Source organism: Anas platyrhynchos, chromosome 5, assembly GCF_047663525.1.
Source record: "Anas platyrhynchos isolate ZD024472 breed Pekin duck chromosome 5, IASCAAS_PekinDuck_T2T, whole genome shotgun sequence".
Classification (NCBI taxonomy): domain Eukaryota; kingdom Metazoa; phylum Chordata; class Aves; order Anseriformes; family Anatidae; genus Anas; species Anas platyrhynchos.
The window spans coordinates 6,632,041-6,653,951 of record NC_092591.1 but is presented as its reverse complement, the minus strand read 5'-3'; the positions used below and the strand labels follow the sequence as shown (position 1 = coordinate 6,653,951).

At 48.8% G+C, this 21,911-nt stretch overlaps 1 protein-coding gene and 1 long non-coding RNA gene across 3 annotated transcripts in view; one reads left to right on the top strand and one right to left on the bottom strand.

The window, feature by feature from the left end:
- Positions 1-21,911, bottom strand: part of PRKCH (protein kinase C eta) — a 113,250-nt gene that overhangs the window by 28,206 nt on the left and 63,133 nt on the right. For both annotated transcript variants that reach the window (XM_027458011.3, XM_038179950.2), the window contains one exon: positions 16,046-16,200. In XM_027458011.3, coding sequence (XP_027313812.1) covers positions 16,046-16,200 — 155 coding nt within the window. The remainder of the gene's footprint in view (positions 1-16,045; positions 16,201-21,911) is intronic.
- LOC113843733 (uncharacterized) lies at positions 17,266-20,729 on the top strand. Its single transcript, XR_005266134.2, has 5 exons — positions 17,266-17,615; positions 17,735-17,846; positions 18,029-18,071; positions 18,204-18,312; positions 19,300-20,729. It is a non-coding gene; the product is annotated as an uncharacterized lncRNA (long non-coding RNA).

The window sequence follows — 21,911 nt, the reverse complement described above, 5'->3', positions numbered from 1 at the left end:
AGAATCATTTTTCTGGGCCAGAATGGACAGTTTTGAAAATCTCACCATCCACACAGAATTTTTATGCACACGATGGAAGAGCAATGTCAGTGCTAGTGATACACTGTGGGCATAAAATGCACGGGGTGTGCCAGAGGGGGTACCACCCAGCCCCCGCTGGAACAAATTTTAAACACACTTCCTAGGAGATGCTGTCCTGAGATGTTTGTTGTATTGTAAGAACTGAGATCATCCCTGACATCAGTTATATCAAAAAAGTATATTCTTTTTTGCTAAGGCTCCAGCAAACCTGTGGGCACGCTAAGTGCTTTCCTGACTGCTCTGATCTTTCAGCTTCTCGCCACAACAATCGCTTAAATAGCAGCAGTGAAATCAGATGGAAGAAGAATTTGCAAGAGCCTAGCAAATGGGTCATTATCCCAAGATTTAGGTTCTCATTTCATGTGGATTCCTGCTGCTGTTCCCTCATTACAGGTGATTCACTCCAGGCTCTGCAAAGCCCAAGGATCCCGGATAAGCAGGGCAGAGCCGGGTGCAGCTCCTGGCCGGGCATGCCGGGCTCCCTGCAATCCCGCTCCCACTTCTGGGGACTCCTCCCAGCTTTGCACCGGGATGGGAGGGACGGATTGCATCTCATGTGCCACCCCAAATGCCATACTAGCAGCAACCAGACCCAAAGCCACCTGTGCACAACACTGGCCTGTCTCGTAGTGCTTTGCATCAGTTCCTTTGCCCACGAGTCTCTTCGGTCGGGGCTCCCTCTCCAGTTCGTGCAGGGACAGGGGAGCTTTCCCAAGGCAGTTCAGCCCCTCAGAAATTTGACTCACCAGCTGGCAAGGCCATTTAAGTTTCCAAATGAGGTGCCTTAGCTTGCTGCCCAATTGCAGGAAAAGCAGAAGGAACTTTGAGCAGGAGGCAATGCTCAGCTGACACGGTTACCGAGCAGAGAAGGCTGCCAACTCCCCGTTCCCGTAACGCGAAACAAATGAATCAGAAAGTGAAAAATAAGCCCTGTCTCAGTGCCCCTCTCCTTTCATAACCCAACACACAGAGTACCAACTCCAGGAAGGAGACTGGGAGGCTTGCATAAAGGAAGCACAAGGGGCACTTTCAGGACAGGAATGAGAATAATGAGTAACTTCGGCGGGCAGCGAGCTCCAGCTATGTTGGAAATTTGGGGATGTTGCCCATGTGCCTTTCAGTGGGCTGATTCAGAGCCAGTTCACACCCTGACTCTGTGTCCTCTCTCTTCTTGCCAGGACCAGGACACCTTGCTTACTGGAAGGTACCTGTGACAACTCCTCCTAACTCACCATTTTTCAGGTCTTTTTCAGGTTTTACTGTTTTCATTGGGGAAGATCTGAAACTGTCAGGTCCCTCTTCTTCACACTAGCCTTTACTATATGCTTATGCTTTGTGATTATAAATCCCTTTCTATTGGAAGAAGACACCGCGAATCCTCACTGAACTTATTTTTAATCTGTGGAGACGAGAAGCAACAGGTGAAACAGAGAAATCTTTGCTGAGAGTTGTGATGACACCACACCAAATCAAAAGTCCTTAGAATTAATGATACTATATCTACACATTCCATGTTTATACAGGACAGAACTGCCCAACAACACACGTTTTCTATCACAATAACAGTCAGCCAACCTGAAGGCACGATGTTTCTCAAAGAACCCTTTGCCTGTGCTTGCTAAAGGTACAAACACCCAGGTGACATCTGCAGTGCGTTGCTTTTTAGCTCATGTCCTCACCAAAGCTTGGCACACCCCATCTCCAAGGGTATATTTTTATTTTGTGGCAGGAAAGCGATTCTTAATGTTATTGACAATCCCCATGGTTTCAGTCACCAAGTACACCAGACACATCTACTCAGTCAAGTGCCACTGCTCTCAGATGGGGCTGCTGTTTTCAGATCTTCTGCCCACCAATAAATAATTGATTGAGGACTAATGGAAAACCACAGAAGCTCAGGGGAAGCAGAACTCTCTACTGACCCAAGAAAAAAGTCCAAAAAGGGAATTATTTTAATTTTTCCATGCTGAAATGCGTCAACCACAAAAGATACATTAAACCTGATGAATTCCTGGCACTGGTCTACACGGGCTAGGCAGACAAGGAGCAATAGGTGACCTGCGTCCTCTCTGCACTTTGGGGACACTACACACACGTGGTTTATCTGTCTCCCATTTCTGTTCTCAGGCTGACTTCACAGCACTTTATAAACGGTTTGCAATCCTCGTCATGATTTTGCATGAGAAATGATTCCTTGGTAGGGTGGCGAGAGCAGAGAGATGGGTGGGGATGGCGGGGATGGTGCTGCAGCCTACTTCGTGCTAGACCACACCAGGAAAGCAACCACACCATGACCCAGCAGCTACTTTCACATCAAGATTACATCCCTACGCGTTGGGAATCAGCTTTTAAACGCATGCCTACTTTCACTTCCCACCCCGCATTGTCCCTGCGGTGACTTGAGAAGCACCACAGCGATACGAATGCAACCCCAGCTTGCTTCCTCCTCAGCCCATGCCATGTTTTTTTTTTGTTTTTTTTTTTTAATTATTCCTTGTTTTGAATCTCTGCATTTCCACACACATGCCTGTCTCCACAGCCATCCCTGTGCTACCTGGAGCTCAGCCCTTGGGCATTTGGTGCTCTGCCCCCTGACCGAGCGCTCGCACTCACTCCTGGCGCCACTGGCAGCCTGCATCGGGGACCGGGCAAAACCTTTCTGCTGCACATCCAAAGATGAGGCTGGACAGCTTTCTTCTCTGAGCACTTCTCCATCTCCTCCTTCTACCTCAAGGCGAAGTGCTCTGCAGCCTGATGGCCACAGCCACCAAGCTCCAGCACCAGTGACGCGTTGCTCAAGCACGCGGTGGCTTGCTTTTAAAACCAGCAGCCAGCCCAGCAGAGCTCCTCATTGCCCTCGATCGCCCTGGGCAGCTGGAGCTTTTTCTGGCACCTGACTAGCAAACCTGTGGCTGTTACTCCATGTGCAGAAATGAGGCAGAACATGGATTCGGGCTCAGCCTCTTCCCGCATCTTTGAAGGAGCGTGTTGAGCTGTAGCACTGCCAGCTGCTGAGGTAGCAGCAGGGTTGATTTTTATAAGCTAAGGACAGCCAGGTTCCTCTTCACGGTGGTGTAAGCCACTTTTCTCTGCCCTCTTCTCCAGCAGCATGGCTGTTCTACCTTCCCACCCAAACCTGTCCTTCCCTGCTCTGTCCTGTTGGTGATTTTGGGGTGCTGGGCTGGTAATGGTGCAGCAACAGCGTGGGCATCCAGTGTCTCTCCACGTGCTGCAACCAACCCCAGCAGCAAGAGCATGGCACAGCAGCAGCCCTCAGCGTGGGCAGAGGACAGCATTTCACTTTACTCGTGTCACAAGCAGGTAGGGGAACCAAGAGACTTCCCAGGTCGCCCTGGTAAAGCTGTGCCATGGTTCGTGGTGCTGCCAGAGGACCTCAGCTGGCCCCTGTGCTCTCCATCACATGCTCTGCTTTTTGCCGAATTCCCAAGCGTTTAATCATCTCACGACTTCTCCTACTCTGCAGCGCTGTCCCATCGCTCGGGGTGAGCTGTTCCTAGAATCAAGTACCACACAGATGAGCAAGACTGGAAAAATCTCCCCCCCCTCCGCCGCACGAGTGCTCTATTGGCTTGTCATTGGTACAAACCACAGATTACTTCACGATTTTCCAGCACCCACAATCCACATCATCAGCCGGCGAGTGGGCTGGCTTATGTACGCAGATGAACCACAGAAGGGTTAACCCTGCAGTGGGCTGAGAGGAAAAGCCACCGACCTATACCCAGGGCTGTGACTCACCAGGAGGGGCTGCGCAAAAATAGGGCTTTCGGAGGCAGCCGGAGAGGTGAGGAATTTCTCCAGGGATCCCTCCCAACAGACAGCAAGGAAACAGAGGCGAGGAAAGGCGGCTCACCTTTCCCATAAACTGAGGCGGATCGGGTGGCTGCCCTGCCAGGGGAATTGCTATTGTCCAGCCCATTGTTTGCAGCCTGGCTAAAAAGGGGACGACAGGAGACTAATTGCTTCACTGGAGAAAAAAAACAACTGTCTGGAGAGACCAAATTATTCTGTAGACTGTTGTTGTTTGGGTTTGTTTCCATCCTGGCTTAACGAGCATTAATGACTTCAGTTGCACGAGGATGGGGGGGGAAAGCTATTAGGGTGGGAACACGATCTACACAAACCTCTCTTCTTGCTCAGCACACGCTTCTGCCACGGACAGCCTCTACAGCTAACTGTGTGTCCTATTTGCCCGGCCATCCCTCCTCTGGACCATCAGAGGAAGGTGGCCGAGAGCAAAGCGAAACATTTACGTTTTCCTTTTCCATCGGAAAAAACTGCTGTCCCTTCTCAGCAGCAGGGAAACGAAGGGAAAATGTCCCAAAAGTGGGGATGCTCCAGCAGAAGGCACTAAACCCAATGCCTGCAAAATAAAGTGTGGGGTTTTCGTTTTGTTTTACTTTTGTTTGCAGCAGCCACGCTGAAACTTCTGAGACTACATCTGGTGCCCAGAGTGACAGAATCAATGCTAGAGCCAAGGCACATAATTAACGTGGAAGTTCTTCCTTATGTAACAGCACCTGGGCCACAGCCACTCACTTGGCCGATCCTGTGAGCGGCCCTACTATCGTAGGCCAAAAAAAAAAGGCTAAAAGTGAGCGATGCCTGTGTTATGCCAGCCACTACGTAAGTCCCCGCTACCTGGTGTTGGCTTCAGGGAACTGGGGATTGGGAGCCTGCAGGGATGATGTGCTCACATCCATAAAGCAACCCAATCAAGGGACAAATATCTCCTAGCTGGGTGCGTCCCACCAGCAACAGACCGGCTGGAACCACCCCAGGCCACAGCAGGAACTTCACCAGAGGGAAAATTTCACCACGAGCCTGGTTGTAAGAATGTGGAGAGAGCAGGGGAAGCTCTGTCAGTCAAAGAGTGACTTCAATTAACCTGTTCATGACAGAAAATGGAGATACCTGACTAACCCCCGCTGCGTTTCGCTCAGGTGCAGAGGTACCAGTGAGGCCTCCAGAAGCTGTCCTGTGACACCCCCACATTTCACACATCCCACGTCCACCGTCAGATTACTGGTTCACAGCAATAGTTGAAATTTGTTGTTTTGCCTCCTGATCTGTGGGGATCAGGTCACTTTAGAGCTGCCACCAGCTGGTGCTGGGAAGCAGCCCCAAAAAGCTCCAGCAGGAGCTTCACCCAACTGCCCAGCAGCCTGGGGGACGCCATCCATCCTGAAGCACTCCGTAGGCTGCTGTGAGTGGGAAGGCTGCGGTGCAGTAAATAGGGCAGGCTTCAAGACCGTTTTCCATTATTTATATCGCACAAAATCTCTCTCTTCTCTCTGGGGCTATCGCTGTCAGGTTAGTCACCAATTTGGGCTATCAGCGAGCTGAGCAATTTCGCTAGATTAAAAGAGTGCAAGGGGAAAAAACACTGAGACTTTCCAGCCATGAATCAGCCTTTTGCCCACTCAAACTGCAGATATTTTGTGCTTTCCGAGGTTCAAAAGCCAGCCTCACTTTGCTCTGGCTCCTCTCCAAACCATCACGATTTCCATCGAGAAGCACAGGTAGGTATCACCTTCCTGAAAACTGACAGGAAAATGCGTTTCAAGTGGCTCGTTCGCAGCTAAAAGCCATCTATTTAGCAAATATGGTGCTATAAAGGCCTTTTCCAGGGATCCTGAAGACCTGGTGAGATCAGCTGCGAGTTACACTGATCAGGTCCCAGCCCTGCCACCAGTCGGCCACCCAGACCGGCTGCCAGCAGTCGGCCACCACAGCCCTGCCTTTAACCCTGCAGCTCGAGGCGTGAGGCTGCCTTGAACCAACATCAGCTGCTCCGCTTCGGGCTCTGAAAGAGCACGGTGTGGAAGGAAGGACACAAAGGAGAGCTGGGCCACACGCTGTAAAGCTATCCACTGCTGGCTCCATCTGCATCATCGATTTGTCCCTCAAACAAGGGAGATGGAGAGCTGCTGCAGCCCTCCTGTGGGCTCCTCCCTGGCCCCAACGAGTCCCCGTGGAGCAGAAGCAGCAGGAGCAGCCCTTGCTCCATGCTCCAGGTTGCTGAAATTGGGGCAGAGCAGCCGGGCAGAGCTCCGACCTCCACAGCGGGTGGGCTGCCTGTTTGGGAGCACGGCCAGCTGGCCAGAGGCACTGCAACTCCTTGGCTTCCTCGTTTGTGTCGAGGCTGGGCAGAGCCGCAGGAAGCAGTAGCCCACTGCCAAGATCTGTGCTCCCGTCGCACAGCAGAGGCTGAATGCAGAAAGGCTGGCTGCAGTGCTGCTGCCTGGGCACCGGGGCTTTGAACCACCGATACAAGAAATACTGAAATGGCAAGCTCCAGCAAGGGAGAATGGTTATACAGTAAGAGGAAAAATTTAAGAGAATATGCAGACAATGGCAAAGGCTAAACTAAGTTGATGTGATTGTGTTAAAATCCCCAAAACACTGATAACCGTGTAAGAATTCCTGAGATACTGCCAAACTGCAATACAAAGCACAACCATTCAGCTTTTAGGCACAAGTCAATGAGGATAGAGGTCCTTGCTCGGTGCTTATCCCGTTTTCCTACTCAGGTAAATGTCAAAGGAACGTAACCAGATCCAGAGAGGGGAGGAGAAAACCTGAAGCCCGCTTGCTAAATGCCACGCACTGGCTCAGCCTCCGCCACGTGTCCCACAGAGCCTGCCCGCTGAAATGTGCTGCGGCTGCACAGCGCCATCACACCCGGCCTCGTCTGGAAGATGATGAAGTTTGAAGGAACAGCTTCTTACCACCTCTTTCGCCTTTACACATGACAATTTCCCCATGCTGCTGTCCCTGCTTTCGCACCCATCCTGTCCTCCAGCCCCCTTTGGTGTCCTCCACAACACACGAAGCCACAACACACTTCAACAAAGCACCACGATGCAGCTGCCTGCCCCAAAACGGCACGGATCCAGGAGCTGGGACACCACACAGTGTCCCACGTCCCCTTGCTGCTCTGCTGGTTCAGATGCTAACATTCGCATCCCAATTCGAAGAACTTTGGCACGACAGTACTCCTGGATTTGAGATCTAGCTAGAAAATAAACTCTCCTAGCTGGAAGTAATCTTCTTGATTCAGGAGCACTTTTCCACTATTCCTGTGCTGCAGAGAGATTTGTGAAAGCTGCTCGAGATGTTAATAATAAATCGCGCTTCTGAAACTTTAATTGATTCAAAAGAAATCAGATCAGAGCGTGGAGTATCTGCGGTTATGAATGTATCACGCTCTGTATACAGTATGTATGGATAGAGTTGAGACTTGAAGGCTTGCTCCTGTTCCCATTGTTGTCAGCTGGAATATCTCCACTAGCTTTAGTGGAATAATAATTGGGTAATACAATTCTGAGACTAAATTGTGCCTTTAGGCACAGCCTCATAAACGGGAGGATCTCAATCCCATTAACAGCAAAGGTGTTATGACTCAGAGGCCAAATGATGAGCAATGCTTTCCCCTTGCTCCATGGGAACAAGCTTTGCAATTTGCTTCCCGGCCTGTGCCAGCAGCTAGCTACAGCTGGCATGAAGAGGGCAGAAGCAAAGCTGTGCTCACTGTCCTACCCAGGGCACCACGGACACGAGATGAGCTCCTTGTTCCATGGCAAGGCCAGGCTGCCAACTCCATCCGACAACCACCACGCAGTGATACTGCCTGCTGCTGCCTCCTGAGGGGCTTAGGGAAGCTCAGGCCACGGTGAGGGATAAACACTACCAAGGAAGCAGAGCAGCTCAGCACCTGGAGTTTCCAGTTTGTAGACTTACTGCACAGTTGGAAATTTTCATTCCTTTTTTTTTTTTTTCTGGAATAAAAGTAAAAAAATTAGAATTTTCTTCCACAGAAATTCAGAATGCAAAACTGGCAGCAATTACTGCAGTGCTACAATATCACATCTGAAATTTTCTACCATAATTATTTCTATTTTATTTATGCACTCATTACAGACAGCTGATGACTTTGAACTAGAATCTAAAGGCAAGATGATTCAATTGCTCCACTGATAATAAAAGCTGCGGGGTGACTTTACAAAATGCCCGCTTGCATAAAAATGGTGCATCTACATGCTCACCGGCACAAAGAACAAAATCCAGGCACTGGGATTACTGACCAAGGAAACGTCAGCAGCTGATCTTGTCATCGACTGAGAATAAGTCAAATTCTGCCTGGAAAGCGATGGCAGTTGCTGCAGGCCAAGTATGTCAACAACACCGATTTGCTCATTGTCACTCTAACATCTCTCGCAGCTTCACCCACTGCAACATGTCATGTTGCAAGAAATCTTCCATTTCAGCAAGTCAGAGGGAGCAGATGCAACAGCATTTCGTCGGCATAATCTTTGTTTTAAAAACATTGTACGGAACATTTATTAAGGTTGACAGGGACCTTTTCCTCAGCTATAAATATCAGCCTCCCGAATGCTAACTCATGGGTCATATTCTCTGACATTAACACTGAAAGCTTCCTCGATTCAATGTTATTCCTGGGATGCAGGTGGGTGCAAAGATCAACAAAATGACTGGACTAATGCTGGGCGGTTCTGGAGATCTCAGAGCATAAAATTTCAAAATCGGGTGCTTAAAATTATTAGCCTGAGTGTCTTTGGTATCAGAGAACAAATGAAAAGTTAGGTGAGCAGTTCTGGATACAAAAAAAGGTTGTAATAATATTTCAGGGCAGTTTTTAAAAATAAATTTTACATGACTTCTTAAAATTAAAATATTTTCATTTTTACTTTTTCTCTCTCTCATGCTCTTCACTTCTTCAGACAGGAATAGAGAAAGCAAGAAAAGCAGTATTTGTAGATAAAATCATTTCTTATTTTCAGAAGTTCAAACCTAAATATTCCCAAGTACTCTGGGTCCCAAAAAATTTAGTCTAATTCTGGGCTTCTTCATTTAAGAACTCAGCTGTAATCATTACGCACAGCGATTATATTGTATCTGTAAGCTTTCTAATTGTGAAATGCCTTCATAAGGATGCAGTAGTCACCAAAAATATCAAAATGCAATTCATGTCTAATTGCTTATCCCTGCCACAGATGAGTAATATTGCTCATTTTTGCTGCTACCAGAGTTACCAAGAAGCACCAAGCCCTCTGTAAGTGAGTCCATGCCTGTAAGAGCAAAGCATGAAGTTATTACACACAAAAGTAAAACTACACCAAAGGAGAACAAGAGTAGAAGTACCAGGGCCAGGCATTTAGGCAGAGGTTATCCAGCCCCGAGGCAGCTGGATGAACCAGACAAACTCTTGAGGCCCCTTGGATCTCTGTTTTTAATGATTTATACAAACTCATCATGTGCAGGGCTTGCAGGTTTCAAATCAATCCCTTTAAATAAGCATAAAGGAAAAGTAGACACTAGCAGAGCCAAAAAGTTCTGTAGGCTATTCAGCAGCCCTTAGTCATGTGGAAAGTTGCATTAAAGTTCACAGACTATATACAGTGGAGTCAATGGGGCACAGAGATCTGATATGTGGATCTCAAAACAGGACTGCTCTTCGTAAGCATAACTGTAAATCAGGACTGAACCGTCCGGCACGGTGACTGATTAAACATGACATGGAAACGTGAAAGGCTGGTTTTTGTCTCTGCCCTTTCCATTTGATCAAGTGCAGAGAAACAACACTTTAAACACTGCATTCGAGAGCTCAGCTCACAAGCATGCAACAGCCACAGTTTAGTGAGAAATTACATCGGGGAGGTACCCCTGATAAGCACAAATCAACCTACAGAGCTGTTGACTCTCACATAAGATAGCTGCAGACATTACCACGCTCCCCACCCTGAGAGACATTCCTTTATATTCTCTAAAGCTGAATGAAGCACTTTCAGGGACTCCAGCATGAAATTTTCTCTTCTACACTAAGCAGTTGCTGTAGGGACTGGGCTGCTGGTATGCTGCTCCGTGCCAATTTGCAGCTTTTAGCCGATTTGCTTCACTTGTTCACCATAAAATCAGCTTATATTTCATTCTTCCTGCTACTCTCATGTAGATCCAACCCCCCATACCCCCCCCTTTTTTTTTTTGGTCCTACTTCCATGTATCTACTCCAGTCCTCCTGGCCCCGATTCAGGAAAGCACCAAACCCAGGATCCCATCGAGGTCTCAAAGCAGCAGGGACCAGATCCCACAGCTGAGGTTATCCCAAACCAGGGTGGGGAGGAAGGAGGCAGCAAACACAGCAAAGACTACCTCCAGGTGCATCTAACGGAGCGTATTCACCCGATAGTTTTCAGAAGAGTTATCCAGCTTTAAAATACCTCCTGCAACAAAGATTTACCTTGACTTGGTAAGAAAGCAAAGCTCTGCCCAGCAGCTAAACAAAGCAGCAGGAACCCCCAGCCCACCGCTTTGCCTTGCTGCTATCAGTGGCAGCCCCAGCCCAGCTGCCAAGTTCCGTCCCTGGGGAAAACCTCCTGGCTTCAGGAGAAACCAGATCTGCCTCCAGATGTGAAAAAGGGCAACGTGAGATGAGAATAAACAAAATCGCCGGCTGCAAAAAAAAAAGAATCCGGGAGAGAACATGAGGGATCCTATGTCTACAATGTCTCGACCCATGGAAAAAGCAAACAGCACGCTAATAAGAGCTGCTCTGTTAGCAGTGGCTCTGTGTAATTAGGAAAGGCATCCAGCTTCTGTTTTCAGCATGTAATTTTTAATTGATTTTGCTGAAAGAAACTTTAGTGTTGTTTCAGTTAATAAGAGCCTTTCCAGCAAAACTGGTCTCCTTAAAAGGCTTATGTAAACCTTCCTCCAAATGTCACAGGCTCGCTGTTTGAATTGGCAGTGAATTAACCTGTTGCAAAAAAAAAACCTCATTGCCTATAAAAGCCAGCAGCCATGAGACATACAGCTGCAGACCTGACGGGCCTCCTGCGCTAAGGAAGGTGATGATTTCAGACACCTGGCTGGCATCCAGCAATCTCTGCAGATCTCAGAGGAGAAGGAGCTTTTCCCTGTTGTAAAGAGCACCACACACAGGAAGGCGATGCTTGCAGATAACACACCAGAAAGTAAACACTTGCCATTAACGAGCCTATCATACTTTCCCCAAGAGCTAGCGTTCAGCTCCAAGACCACTTTCTTATTTGGGTAGCTGCATAATTACCTTTTGCCTTCCAAAGGGACCGTGCGTGCTATTAAACACAGTCAAGTCAGTGGACCTACTGAATGCTTTGCTGCCTTTATCTCAGTGCCTGGTGCCACACCGGAGCACAGGGACTCCACGCACACCATCCCACGCTCAGAGGCCTGACAGAGCACAAGCAGACCCCGAGGACCTCTAGACAGGCCACCCACAACAGAAATCAGTCATAATGGCAATGGAATCAGCTAACTAGCATGAGCCCTCAGAATTAAAATGGGGTTTTCATCCAAAAAAGCAGTCCTTCCCCAAGCTTTCTAGCCCAGCCTTTTAGTGCTTCTGGCTTTTAACCAACCACACTGCCTGTACCCTTAAAGATTTACCTGTCGTGCTGTGCTGAGAGGTGAGCTGGGCCACACAGCTTTGCTATCCAACCCCTGGCAAAACCAGCCCTGATGTGCACGTGTGACACTGCTTCTGCTCCCAGGTAACTGCTGACCCAAGGCTAGTTCAGGTACATCACCATGTGCTCTGTCACTTCCGTGGGCAGTGGAGACATTCCAAAAAGTGGCTGTTTCATCACCCTTCATCTTCCCAAGAAAATACACTTGCAGAGGCAGAAAGTTCACCATAAAAACCAAGACCATGCCAGCAGGTTGGGTTGATTGCTCTACGTTGCTGCAAAAGGCTGCTACCTTCCTGACATCTAAAACGTCTGCAGGGCAAACCCCTACCCCTTACCCCCTCCCTCAAGACAACCCAGATTAAGAAAACATTTAAATCTGCCTTCAGTATGCAGGTGTGATTCAGGGACACCTTCTAGGTGACCTTGGCAAGTGGACAGAGCCACCAACAAAGCTGTACACCACCCTCCTCAAGGTTTGAACTGGAGGGCAGTAGGGCAGATCAGCCATCCTTACATCCTGCTACCTGGAAGGAAAATTATAAAGCCTCATAATTATTTACCATCTCTTTGTTTTTAGAGACTGTGAGTGGACCAGCTCATTTGCTCCGTGTAAGCCACTGTGCAGTCTCATACTGCTCAGCTGTGAATGCTGTTTTGTTTTGTTCCTGCCATGCACAGAAGCCAAAATATGCTTCCCACAGCCTGCGAACTGCTCAACTGAAAAGTGAAAGTCGGGAAGAGCTGCCTGAAGAAAAATAGGTCATGGAGGCTTTACATAAAAATCACAAACAAACCTACCAACCTGCAGTAGGGCCCAGCGCGCTGTTTTCCTTCAGAAGCATCCTTAATGAAAGAAGCCGTGCAAGAAGAGTGCCCTGCGAGCAAAGATTTTATCTACAATAGCTTTGATTATCACCTAACCTTTTCCTGGCAGCGTACCTCATGAGCTGATCCTAAGTATGTCCTTGTCCTACCCTTCTGTGGTTAGGGGTGTAGAGTATGCTGTGATTTGGTATGTTGAAAAGCTCATTTTCATGTCTGCTTTCATTCTAGCTTTGTTCCTTCTATGATAGGATGTGGACCCACACTATACTTGTCAACGTGTTTTTTTTCAGGAAGCAACTATAAATAGGCACTGCTGAGATGACAGCTAAACCTCAGCTTAGGGCAAGCCAGAAATGTTTCCTTGTTAAGGCCAGAAAGCCATCTCTCTTTTGCAGTGCTGGAAATGAGAAGAAAAAAAAAAAAAACACACCCAAAACACCATGAAACTAAAAGCTCACTAAAAAATGAAACCAAACACAAATATGCACACACACATTTATAGGACTTCTTTTCTGGGCAAGGCTTAGGAACAAAAAGCAGACTTTCACTGAAGTGAAGGGCAACCACTGAAAATTACATCAATGGCATCATGTAAATCAAATCAGCCTGTAAGAGCACCAGTCCAGCACCAGGACTGACTGAGATGTTAGACAGCCACGTCTAAACAACACCACCTGCCCAAGGAACCCCATTCCATGGGCATAGACTCACAGTGGCAAAAATACAGAAATACAGAGCTACAGATATTTCAAATTGGGAACATGTGGTTGGAGGACTCGGCAAACACCCCATGTTCCTTGTTACCAGCATTGCCACCACAGCCCAAAGTGACACATTTCAGCTCCTTCCCAATGAACTTTGAGTGCTCTCTCCCAGGCTTCTCTGCCTTTTCAAAGGAGAGAAGACCCAGCTTTTGGCAGTACGTGTTGCAAAAGCGTGACGTACCAGGAGAACAGTCATTGTGTTGGTAAATGCAGGCTGTCTCCTGAATTGCTTAATCTTGGAGGGGTGGGGGGTAGGGATATACAGGATTGTTATATGAAAGGCCAGCCCAGAAGAAAAACAGATGACACAGGGTATTTCTAGGCTACTGAGCTACTCCACTGACCCCGGCTCATTGAACAGCTCCGGGCAAAACGCTTTCTGGTCAGGCTTTTCGTGGTGTCTCTCCCCACTCCTCCCAGCTTCCTATGAAAGCACCCCAGATTCTGACAATAAAATCATCAACCCTCTTACATGAACTTTGCCAGTATTTCCTTCCCATCTGCCCACTTTCACACACCTCTGCAAAGCCTGGTGTCTGTGACCCAGCATAAGCAACCTCAGCTTAATACAGCTACAACCAGCAGCTCTCTTCCCTCAGACTTTCCAGAATGGTGTCTCCCTGGTGATTAAAATAAAGAAATAAATAAAATAAACATGAACAAATCCCTCACTGGCTACATCTACCCACTGCAGCTGAACTGACCTGACTCCATGGCTCAACCAGTCTCCTACCAAGATCAAAGCCCGTGCAGTTGTCCGAGCAGCTTTTCAATTACTCCTCCAGTTTCCATCATGGATTATAGAAGCGCTTGAAGAGTGCCAAGCCCCAGAGGGATCGATTACTCCTGCCCTGTGACAGGCAGCAGGCTGAAGGGTACAGGAAAAGCTGGAAGCGAAGTGGCATTACATTATGTGTAGGCACAGTTTTGCTGTTGAATGATTGACAATAACTACTGGATGTCACTATTTTGAGGATAATGTCATTTGCGTAATTATCTGGCAGGGTCTCTCTTCAGCAGCTGGCATTATTCACGAGGGAAGAACCGGACTGAAATCCAGCTGTAGAATCAGTAGATTTGCTATTCTGTGCAGACAAACACTGTGCTTTAGAAACTCAATATGTATGGGATATACATCACTGGCAATATTCGTACTGTCAGAACCTGGAGAATATTACAGTGATACCCCTCTATATTACTCTGCCACATATATCACATGATTTCATACTTTAAAAATAATTTAATATTCTCTATCTTCACCTGACCATCTGTTTCTTATGGAACTCAAGCTAGGAAGAGAAGGAGAAGTTGCAGTTCCTTGATTAATCTCACAGTCTCACCATCAGACAGGAGATCACCCTCTGCACCACCCCTGGCCCTTTCACCAGCTTAACCCTCAGCTGTTCTGTCTGCAGCGTATCAAAACCCAGGTTTATCTGATAGAGGAAAACACCCTGCTAAACAGCATCACCTGGGCTGAACTGTGCAAAGCCCAAAACCAAATGGCATTTGGCCCAACCCAGAGTCTGCTACAGAGACTGGCTGGCACTGGAACTGCTCCCACCCCAGACCCAGCTGCGGGTGCTGCTGTACAACTGTACCAAGCACAGAAATCAGAGGTGGCATTATTCCGTGCTGTGCTGAGTGCCACAAGTAGGACTGAGCAGGGCCACGGCAGCCCATCCCCAAATATGCCTGCTTTGCTGACAGAGCCCAGGTAGCAGTACCCAAATCAAACAACTGACTGCTCCTCCTTCCAGTGTTCTGGGCAAGAGGATGCCAGGGGCATTATGCAAAGCATGTCAGAAAGAAACCTTTTTCTTTAACTAGACTGTCTCAGAACAGGCATCTCTCTGCTCTAGGCTCCTGTGCCACTCCAGAACAGGTCTGGCTCTGCCCCTGCCTTACACAGGAGGTGCTGGTCAAGTGGTCATCTTGCTCAGGAAGGCCTCCCCAGGGCAGACAGGCTGGCTGATCCACGCTGGCTGGTCCATGCCTTGGTTTGGCAACACAGAAAGGAAAAAATATAACAAAATTGCCCTCCTGGGCACAGGGGGAGGACAAAAGCAGGGAGCTACATGTTCTCAGGAAAACATTTCCTGAGAACAGCCTTGAGATCTGGGGTAATGGTGCTCCGACCCCGGTGCAAACACAAAGATGCCAAACACAGACGTGGATAGGAAGGAAAACCTCCTGCTGTAGGATCATGGCAGGAACGAAAAGACAATAACTGAGCTGAATGGTATTGGATAGGTACGTTGAATAAATAGGATTTAAGCATAGTCCCATGGCTAATACAGGGAAACAAACACACTTGGGCGTAACCAGCACCGATTAGCCTTTAAATAACAAGGCATGGAGCAGCAAAGGCAACAGCTGCTTGTATTTACCTCCCAGAAAATCTAGGAAGGTTTCTCTGAATGTCTGCCCCTTTATCATCACTTTGATACGTGCCCCACAGCAGCAGCATGGGGGAGGCTCCTGTCGCTCAGCAGCAAACACCCTGCGGCCAGGCAGCCCCGTGCTGCACACAGGCACCTGGCAGGGCAGAGCAGGGGCAGTGCTGGGCTGATGAGCAGCCAAGTAACAGAGCGATGGGAACCGACACCAACACAAACATCCCGTGCCTCGGAAGGAAAGCGATGTTTCCTACGTGTCTGCACACGTCATAGGAATACCCCCCCGCAGACAAGAGAGCAGCCAGAAGTTTCACTCCTTCCTGGAAGCCGGGTGCACCTCGGATATTGTGCAGTGGGAACGTGGAGGTGCTGCGAACCCAGCTGACAACTTGGTCCTGGTGACAGCAAGTGACAGCTCTTTACTCAGGCAGAAACCTCCAGCCGTGGGGTTCGGACAAAGAGAATGAATGAAAGCAGAGCTCACCGATAAATGATGCCTCTTTCATGGAGGAACATAAGGGCTGAAATAATTTCGGCAGCATAGAAGCGGGCCCGATCTTCGTCGAAGCGACGCGACTTCTGAATGTGGAACATCAAGTCCCCGCCATTCACGAACTCCATCACAAAGAACAGGCGATCCTTCACACACGCAAACACAACAGATATGAACAGCGTTAATCACATCCTCTGTCAGCCTTACCATTTGCTAAGTAGTAGCTCCCAAATAAAGCCAGATTAAGTACCCGTGAGATGTGGGGGGGACAAAAAATAAAAAAATCCTGATTTTTTCAGGAAAGATTAAGCCAATACCAGGAAGATCTGATAATACCCTGTTGCCATGTGCTCCCTCCACCTCCCAAACTTTTGCCCCCAGGAATGATCTCCTGTGTACATGTGGGTTGGGCATATCAGCAGGTGCCTGCTCATCACTAACTGGCTTCTGGAGGGTTTGTTTAACTGTCCTCAGCCTAAATCCAGCAGCATGTGATACCCCTTCCGCAGCACTCTCTGAGCTGAGCAGTCAGAAGAGAAGGCTGTAAAGAAAACATTGACTCCCTGCTAAACATCGCAGCTTTCAGGGGGAAACGTTTCCTAATACCCTGTGCGTAACCAGACTGCAGCTTCACCACGACAGCACAAGAGCAACAACAACGCTGTGTCTGGGGCATCCCGACACTATTTCTAGGGAATGTGCATTGTCTTACAGAGATTTCCTGCCGTACACTTGCACGGCAGCTGCTTTTAGGCCTTCACATGTTGCCTTTCCTGGCAGCTCTGATTAACCTACAGATCTTTGTGTGATGAAGGAACTGAGAAGGACAAAGTATAAACTGAAGTCTCTACCAGGCAGAAAAGCAACTGGTTCAATAATGTTCAGCTCATTAACCACCGCTGCTGGTCTCTGAGGTTTCTTTAGTCACTTTGTTCAGGTTTTTGCAGAAGTCTCCAGACAGGGAGACGCTCGCTTAAACTCTGTGTGTTCGACAGTCCAGGTGCAGGCGCACTGTGCCAAAGGGGTGCCCCCTTAGCTGGGAGAGAATGGTTACACAACGATTTGTCACCAGAGTAAAGCCTAGAAGTGTTTCAGACTCTTAAAATTTCCCCGAGTGCTTGTTTCAGGACATTCAGCATTGATCGTTTCAGTTTTACTCTGAGTAACAGGAATGAACAGGCTGGAGAAGAGGCAAACGATTCACTCGAGATCAGCCAGCCTTTTACTGGTACAATTTGCCCTTCTCTCCCCCCAAAACCCTTCCCAGGTCTGACATTAATCACCTACAAGCTCGTTTAAAACCCTCTCTAAATTTAAGAGGATAAGCACTGCCAGTCTCCTCTTGCTGGCAGGCAGCCAGCTTGCAGCGACTGCTGGAATTAACGTCCCGGGATGCACGCAGAAGGGAAAAGAAAAGCAGCCAGGAAGCCTCTCCATCCTCTCCGTCCATGAGCAGGAGAGCAAACTGCTCGTGCCAGAAGAGGTCAGATCATTTCTCATCACCGCCCTGGGCTCAGCCCAACAGCAATTTTGGGCTCCTTCCCGAGGCAGCAGAGCTCAGGTAGGTGTTTCCCAGCAGGAACAATGCAGCTGCGTGCAGCACCAAGGCCATGTGCTCCGTGCCACTTCCAGTCCCTGCAGACAACACTGCCTCATTGTTTCGCTCTGCTCCTATCTTAGGGCAGCCAAAACACCCGGGCTGGCTCAGAGCAGCACAAACTGTGCAAAGGCGGCGGCGACCTTGGATCTTCATCCCGCAGCAGATCTGTACTGCCACATCTCGCTGCAGTTGGTGAGGCTGAAGCTGGCTGTGCTGTGCCTACCTGTTCTGCAGCCTTTCCTCCAGTTATTTCTTCCCTCCTCCTTCCACACTGGTCACTCCACACGCCACGTGCTTACCTAGCTCAGCTTGCTCAGGCATCTTTGCAAGCCCACACTTTAAAAAAAATTAAAAAAAAAAATCCCTTTTGCCAGGTCTTCTACAGGAAGTAATTTAACTCACCAGCAACCTGACGAGGTATGTGTGTATTTAGGTAAGATATATTCTTGTATAAACATGCATACGGTTAGGAACATTGATTTTCTACTCTCTCCTTGAAGGTAAGCTTCAGGGAAACAAAGTTAACCCTTCCTCTCTCAAAACATGCAGGTCCTGCTGCTCTGGTGCTGGCAAAACTCCGGGGCCTACCTCAGACTTCTGGAGAGACCTGCAGGTACTGCAGTGCTTAAAGGAAGGTGCTTCCTCCTCAGGCGTTCAGGTGAGCGCTGAAACAGTCTAGCATGAAATTTATATACGACTGGCATTGGAATTAGCAGCTTTTTGGTACAAAGAGCTCTTGCTTCAGACTAACTGCAAACTTGAGTGAGTAGCTTTGCCTGTGTTACACAGTGCTCACAGGTGCAGCAGGTATTTCTCCTCCACCTGTGGCCTCATTGCACAAGTCAAATGTAAATATGGATTATTTAATTACTGAAGCTCTCCCATTTAGGCCTAACAGGACTTTTGATTACCCCAAATTTTTATTTTTACTTTTTTAAAAATCCATCTAATCATCTACACAGTTTTCTAACACTCAGAAACCCCTTGTATTTGCTGAAGAAAAGGGCAGGATGGGTTATATCTTGTCCATAAGCCAGCATTTGTGCACTGGCCTCCTACATACCTGGCAACAAATATTAGAAATCTCAGCCCTAACGAGCATCCTTTGGGACCAGGATCTAGGATCCAAGCAAGATCTGCCATTTTCCCTCTTAAAAGGTCATCAGCTTGCCAAGCTGCACAGACCAAACACTCTTCCAGGAATTGTTGATAAGTAAAATAAACAGTGGTATTTTATGGGGAAAAAAAAAAAAAAAAAAAAGGCAATTTGCAGCACGCAGAATAAGAGCGGATAAATAGCTTAAAAAGGGGTCAGGAAAGGGAAACCTTAAAATAGCAGATAGTTCGGATACTTGAGGGTTTGACTCTCCCTGCCTTTCCTGAGGCCAGGTGCTGTGAACACAGGGGAGAGGAGGCTCAGCTTAGCTCTGATTCACCTTGGTTCACTGCAGCTCCTCCCTCGGGTACACCCTCAATTGCCAGGTGGAGTCGTGAGCCCCCTTTTTAGGGACTCCTCAGTGGGAATCAGGAGGAGGAGAAAGCTGGAGCGCCTTGGCCAGGGCTCAGTGCTGCAATCCTCACGACTGTTTTCTGTTTTGCATTGCTCACGAGTTTTCCCTGATTTACTATCTCCTCTTGACGTTAGCAAAGTAAGAAAGAGCATTTGAGTCAACAGGAAACGGTGACGCCAAAGCCTCTGCAGCAGCGGCGGCCGCATGAGGAAATCACATTGCACCATTTCTGCACTGGGATCGAGGCGAATAAAGCCACAGAACAATTGTTACTGCAAATAAAGAAACACTGGGAGGAAACACAACGTCCATGGCATCAGGTGGGCCCATTTCGGGGCTGGCCTACATCTCGAGATCAGCCCTGACAACTGCAGTGAGAGACAAGCGGTTGTTCATCTTGTTTGTTTGTTTGTTAATTTATTTGTTTGTTAATTAATTTGTTTGTTTAAATGTGAGTTTGCCGTGTCTATTTGCCTGCTAGCAGGGCAGGGACCCCTAAAAGCACACACTATGTCCTGAGACCAGTCCAGGTGGTGGTTACCACCCCTACCAAACACAAGCACTCACCAAGCTCCGGTTCAAGCACGGGTTTAGCCCTTTGTCCTCCCCAGCTCCACTAGGAAGCTGTTTTGAGTCCTCATACCTTTCCTCCTCAGCACCACAGCAGGGGGAAATCCAGGTTTAACTAAGAGACCATCCCTTTCCTCCCCATACCCAAAAAAGGCCAGCGCAAAGGCAAGTTTCTACCCACTTCCAGCTAAGAGTCAGAGCCGATGCCCATGTGTAAGCCACAGGAGACCAGTGTCACACCAAAGACCTCTGAAAACAACCAGGGTGAGAGCCTCACCTCCCTTCACACCGCGTAAATGTGGCAGGGCAGCACCATCACCCCAGTTCAAGAAGTGTGGAGGGAGAAGGAGGGGAAGAGACGTATTTGCTATGTGCAGACAGAGAAGAACATAACGAGGCTGCTGTGCCACGGACAGCATGGAAGATGGAAAGGAATTCTCTCAAGAGAGGTGTTGGTGGAGGAATTTTACAGAAGCCTCATCTGTAGCTGACCACTGCTGTCGAAGGCAGCATCTTGAGATGAGACTTGGTCCAATGTGGTTTAGAGAAATGGTCCAGTTTTTCAAAAAAATTCGTCTGGCTCTGGAATTCTGCTATGCTTGCACTTCATCCTTTTGGAAGCAATTCATGCACACAACTCCTTAGAAAATCAGCTTTGGGCTTGATCTGAGTTCACTGAAGCCAAAGGGTTTCCCCAAGAAAACAGTCATTTTTCACTGTTTTGGCAGTTTAAGCTCTGCAGAGCGGAAAGCAGGCTTGCAAAATTATCTCCGTACAGGAACAGCTGTGTCACTGCTACACAGCAAAAGTTTATTGCTTCCAAAAACGAGTAGCAGGGCTTAGGGAGCTTGCAAGCGAATTCTTACAAGATAATTACAAGAGCTGGCAGGCTCCCTCAGCGCTCCCGATGTTCCCTTTCTCCCTTTGTGGTCCACAACCCCCACACCAAGCCATCCGCCCTCGGATGTCCTGAGACAAGCCACACGTCCAGCTCCGCCAGCAGCGCCAGTGACCATCCCGTATCTGGGTCAAGGCGCTGGACCCGGAGGAGGAATAATAAGCAGGTTTGTTTCCCAATATTTACCCTCGCAGGAGTAACACAACCAGCAACCACGCTCGGACGCCGCTCTGCGCCTTCCCTCCGCGCCCAGCCCTTCGGCCGGGGCAGCGCGGCGTCCCCGTGGGCCGCCCGCCGCTCCCAGCTACGTGGTTTGCAGCAGGACGGGCTGCTCAGGTGGGTTGAGTTACCCTTGGAAGCGTTTCCAAGCCGGAGAGGATCACAGGCTCCTTCAGAAAGGGCTCACCACAAAGGAGGTGCTGGAGCAACCTTCACACGGGAGCTGAAGGAGCCCAAACGAGCTCAGCCCTGAACGGCCGCGTGGTGTCGAAGCAGCGCTTGGGCTGTGATGGAGCAAGACGACAACGCCAGGCAAAGACTCGGTCCTTTGATTTCAAATCAGTGTAGCTACGTGAAGCAGAAGAGAAGAAACAGCTCCACGTTGCGCTCGCTCAGCTGGAATTATCTGGAGGCATTAGTTACGCTTCTTACACACGGTCACAGCGACGACTGCCACCGGCTCCTGCCACTGCTCTGCCACCCCAGACCCCAAACAGACAAGGCAGTGGAAGGCAGCAGACATCACAGCAGCCTGCTGGCTGACCGTCGGTGCTCTCTTGGCCATTTTCTCCCTCTGCTTCAGTGGCTTCCGAGGCACGTGCCAGCCCCAACAACCACTTATGCCCAGGAGAAATCAGACCATGGCAAGGGAGCGTGTAGCGGATGGCACCGTACAGCCCCAGGGCTATCGAGATGGGAGAGATCGTGGTGTGCCGTGACACATCCAAAGGGCTGAGAAGGGGAAGGTTGCTTTCTTCCTTCCACTGCTTTTTATTTTTATTTTCTTTTTGCAGGCAGGAGGTGCCATGAAATTCGGACTGAGAGGTGGGGTAAGCTGCACGCTGCGCTTCCTCACAGCTCGGCTGCATTGGAGTGAGCGAAGGCACTTGTGAGAAGCACGGGTTTCTTCCCCCATTTCGGGCTCTTTCAGCAAGGAACTGCTGCCGTCATCGTCACAACTGCAGATCAGAGCAGTTATCTCTCACTGCTGTGCTCTGCCACGCCGCTGACAGTGGGCACAACGCTGCCTTCCCTACGCAGCGGCAGCCAGGCACACAA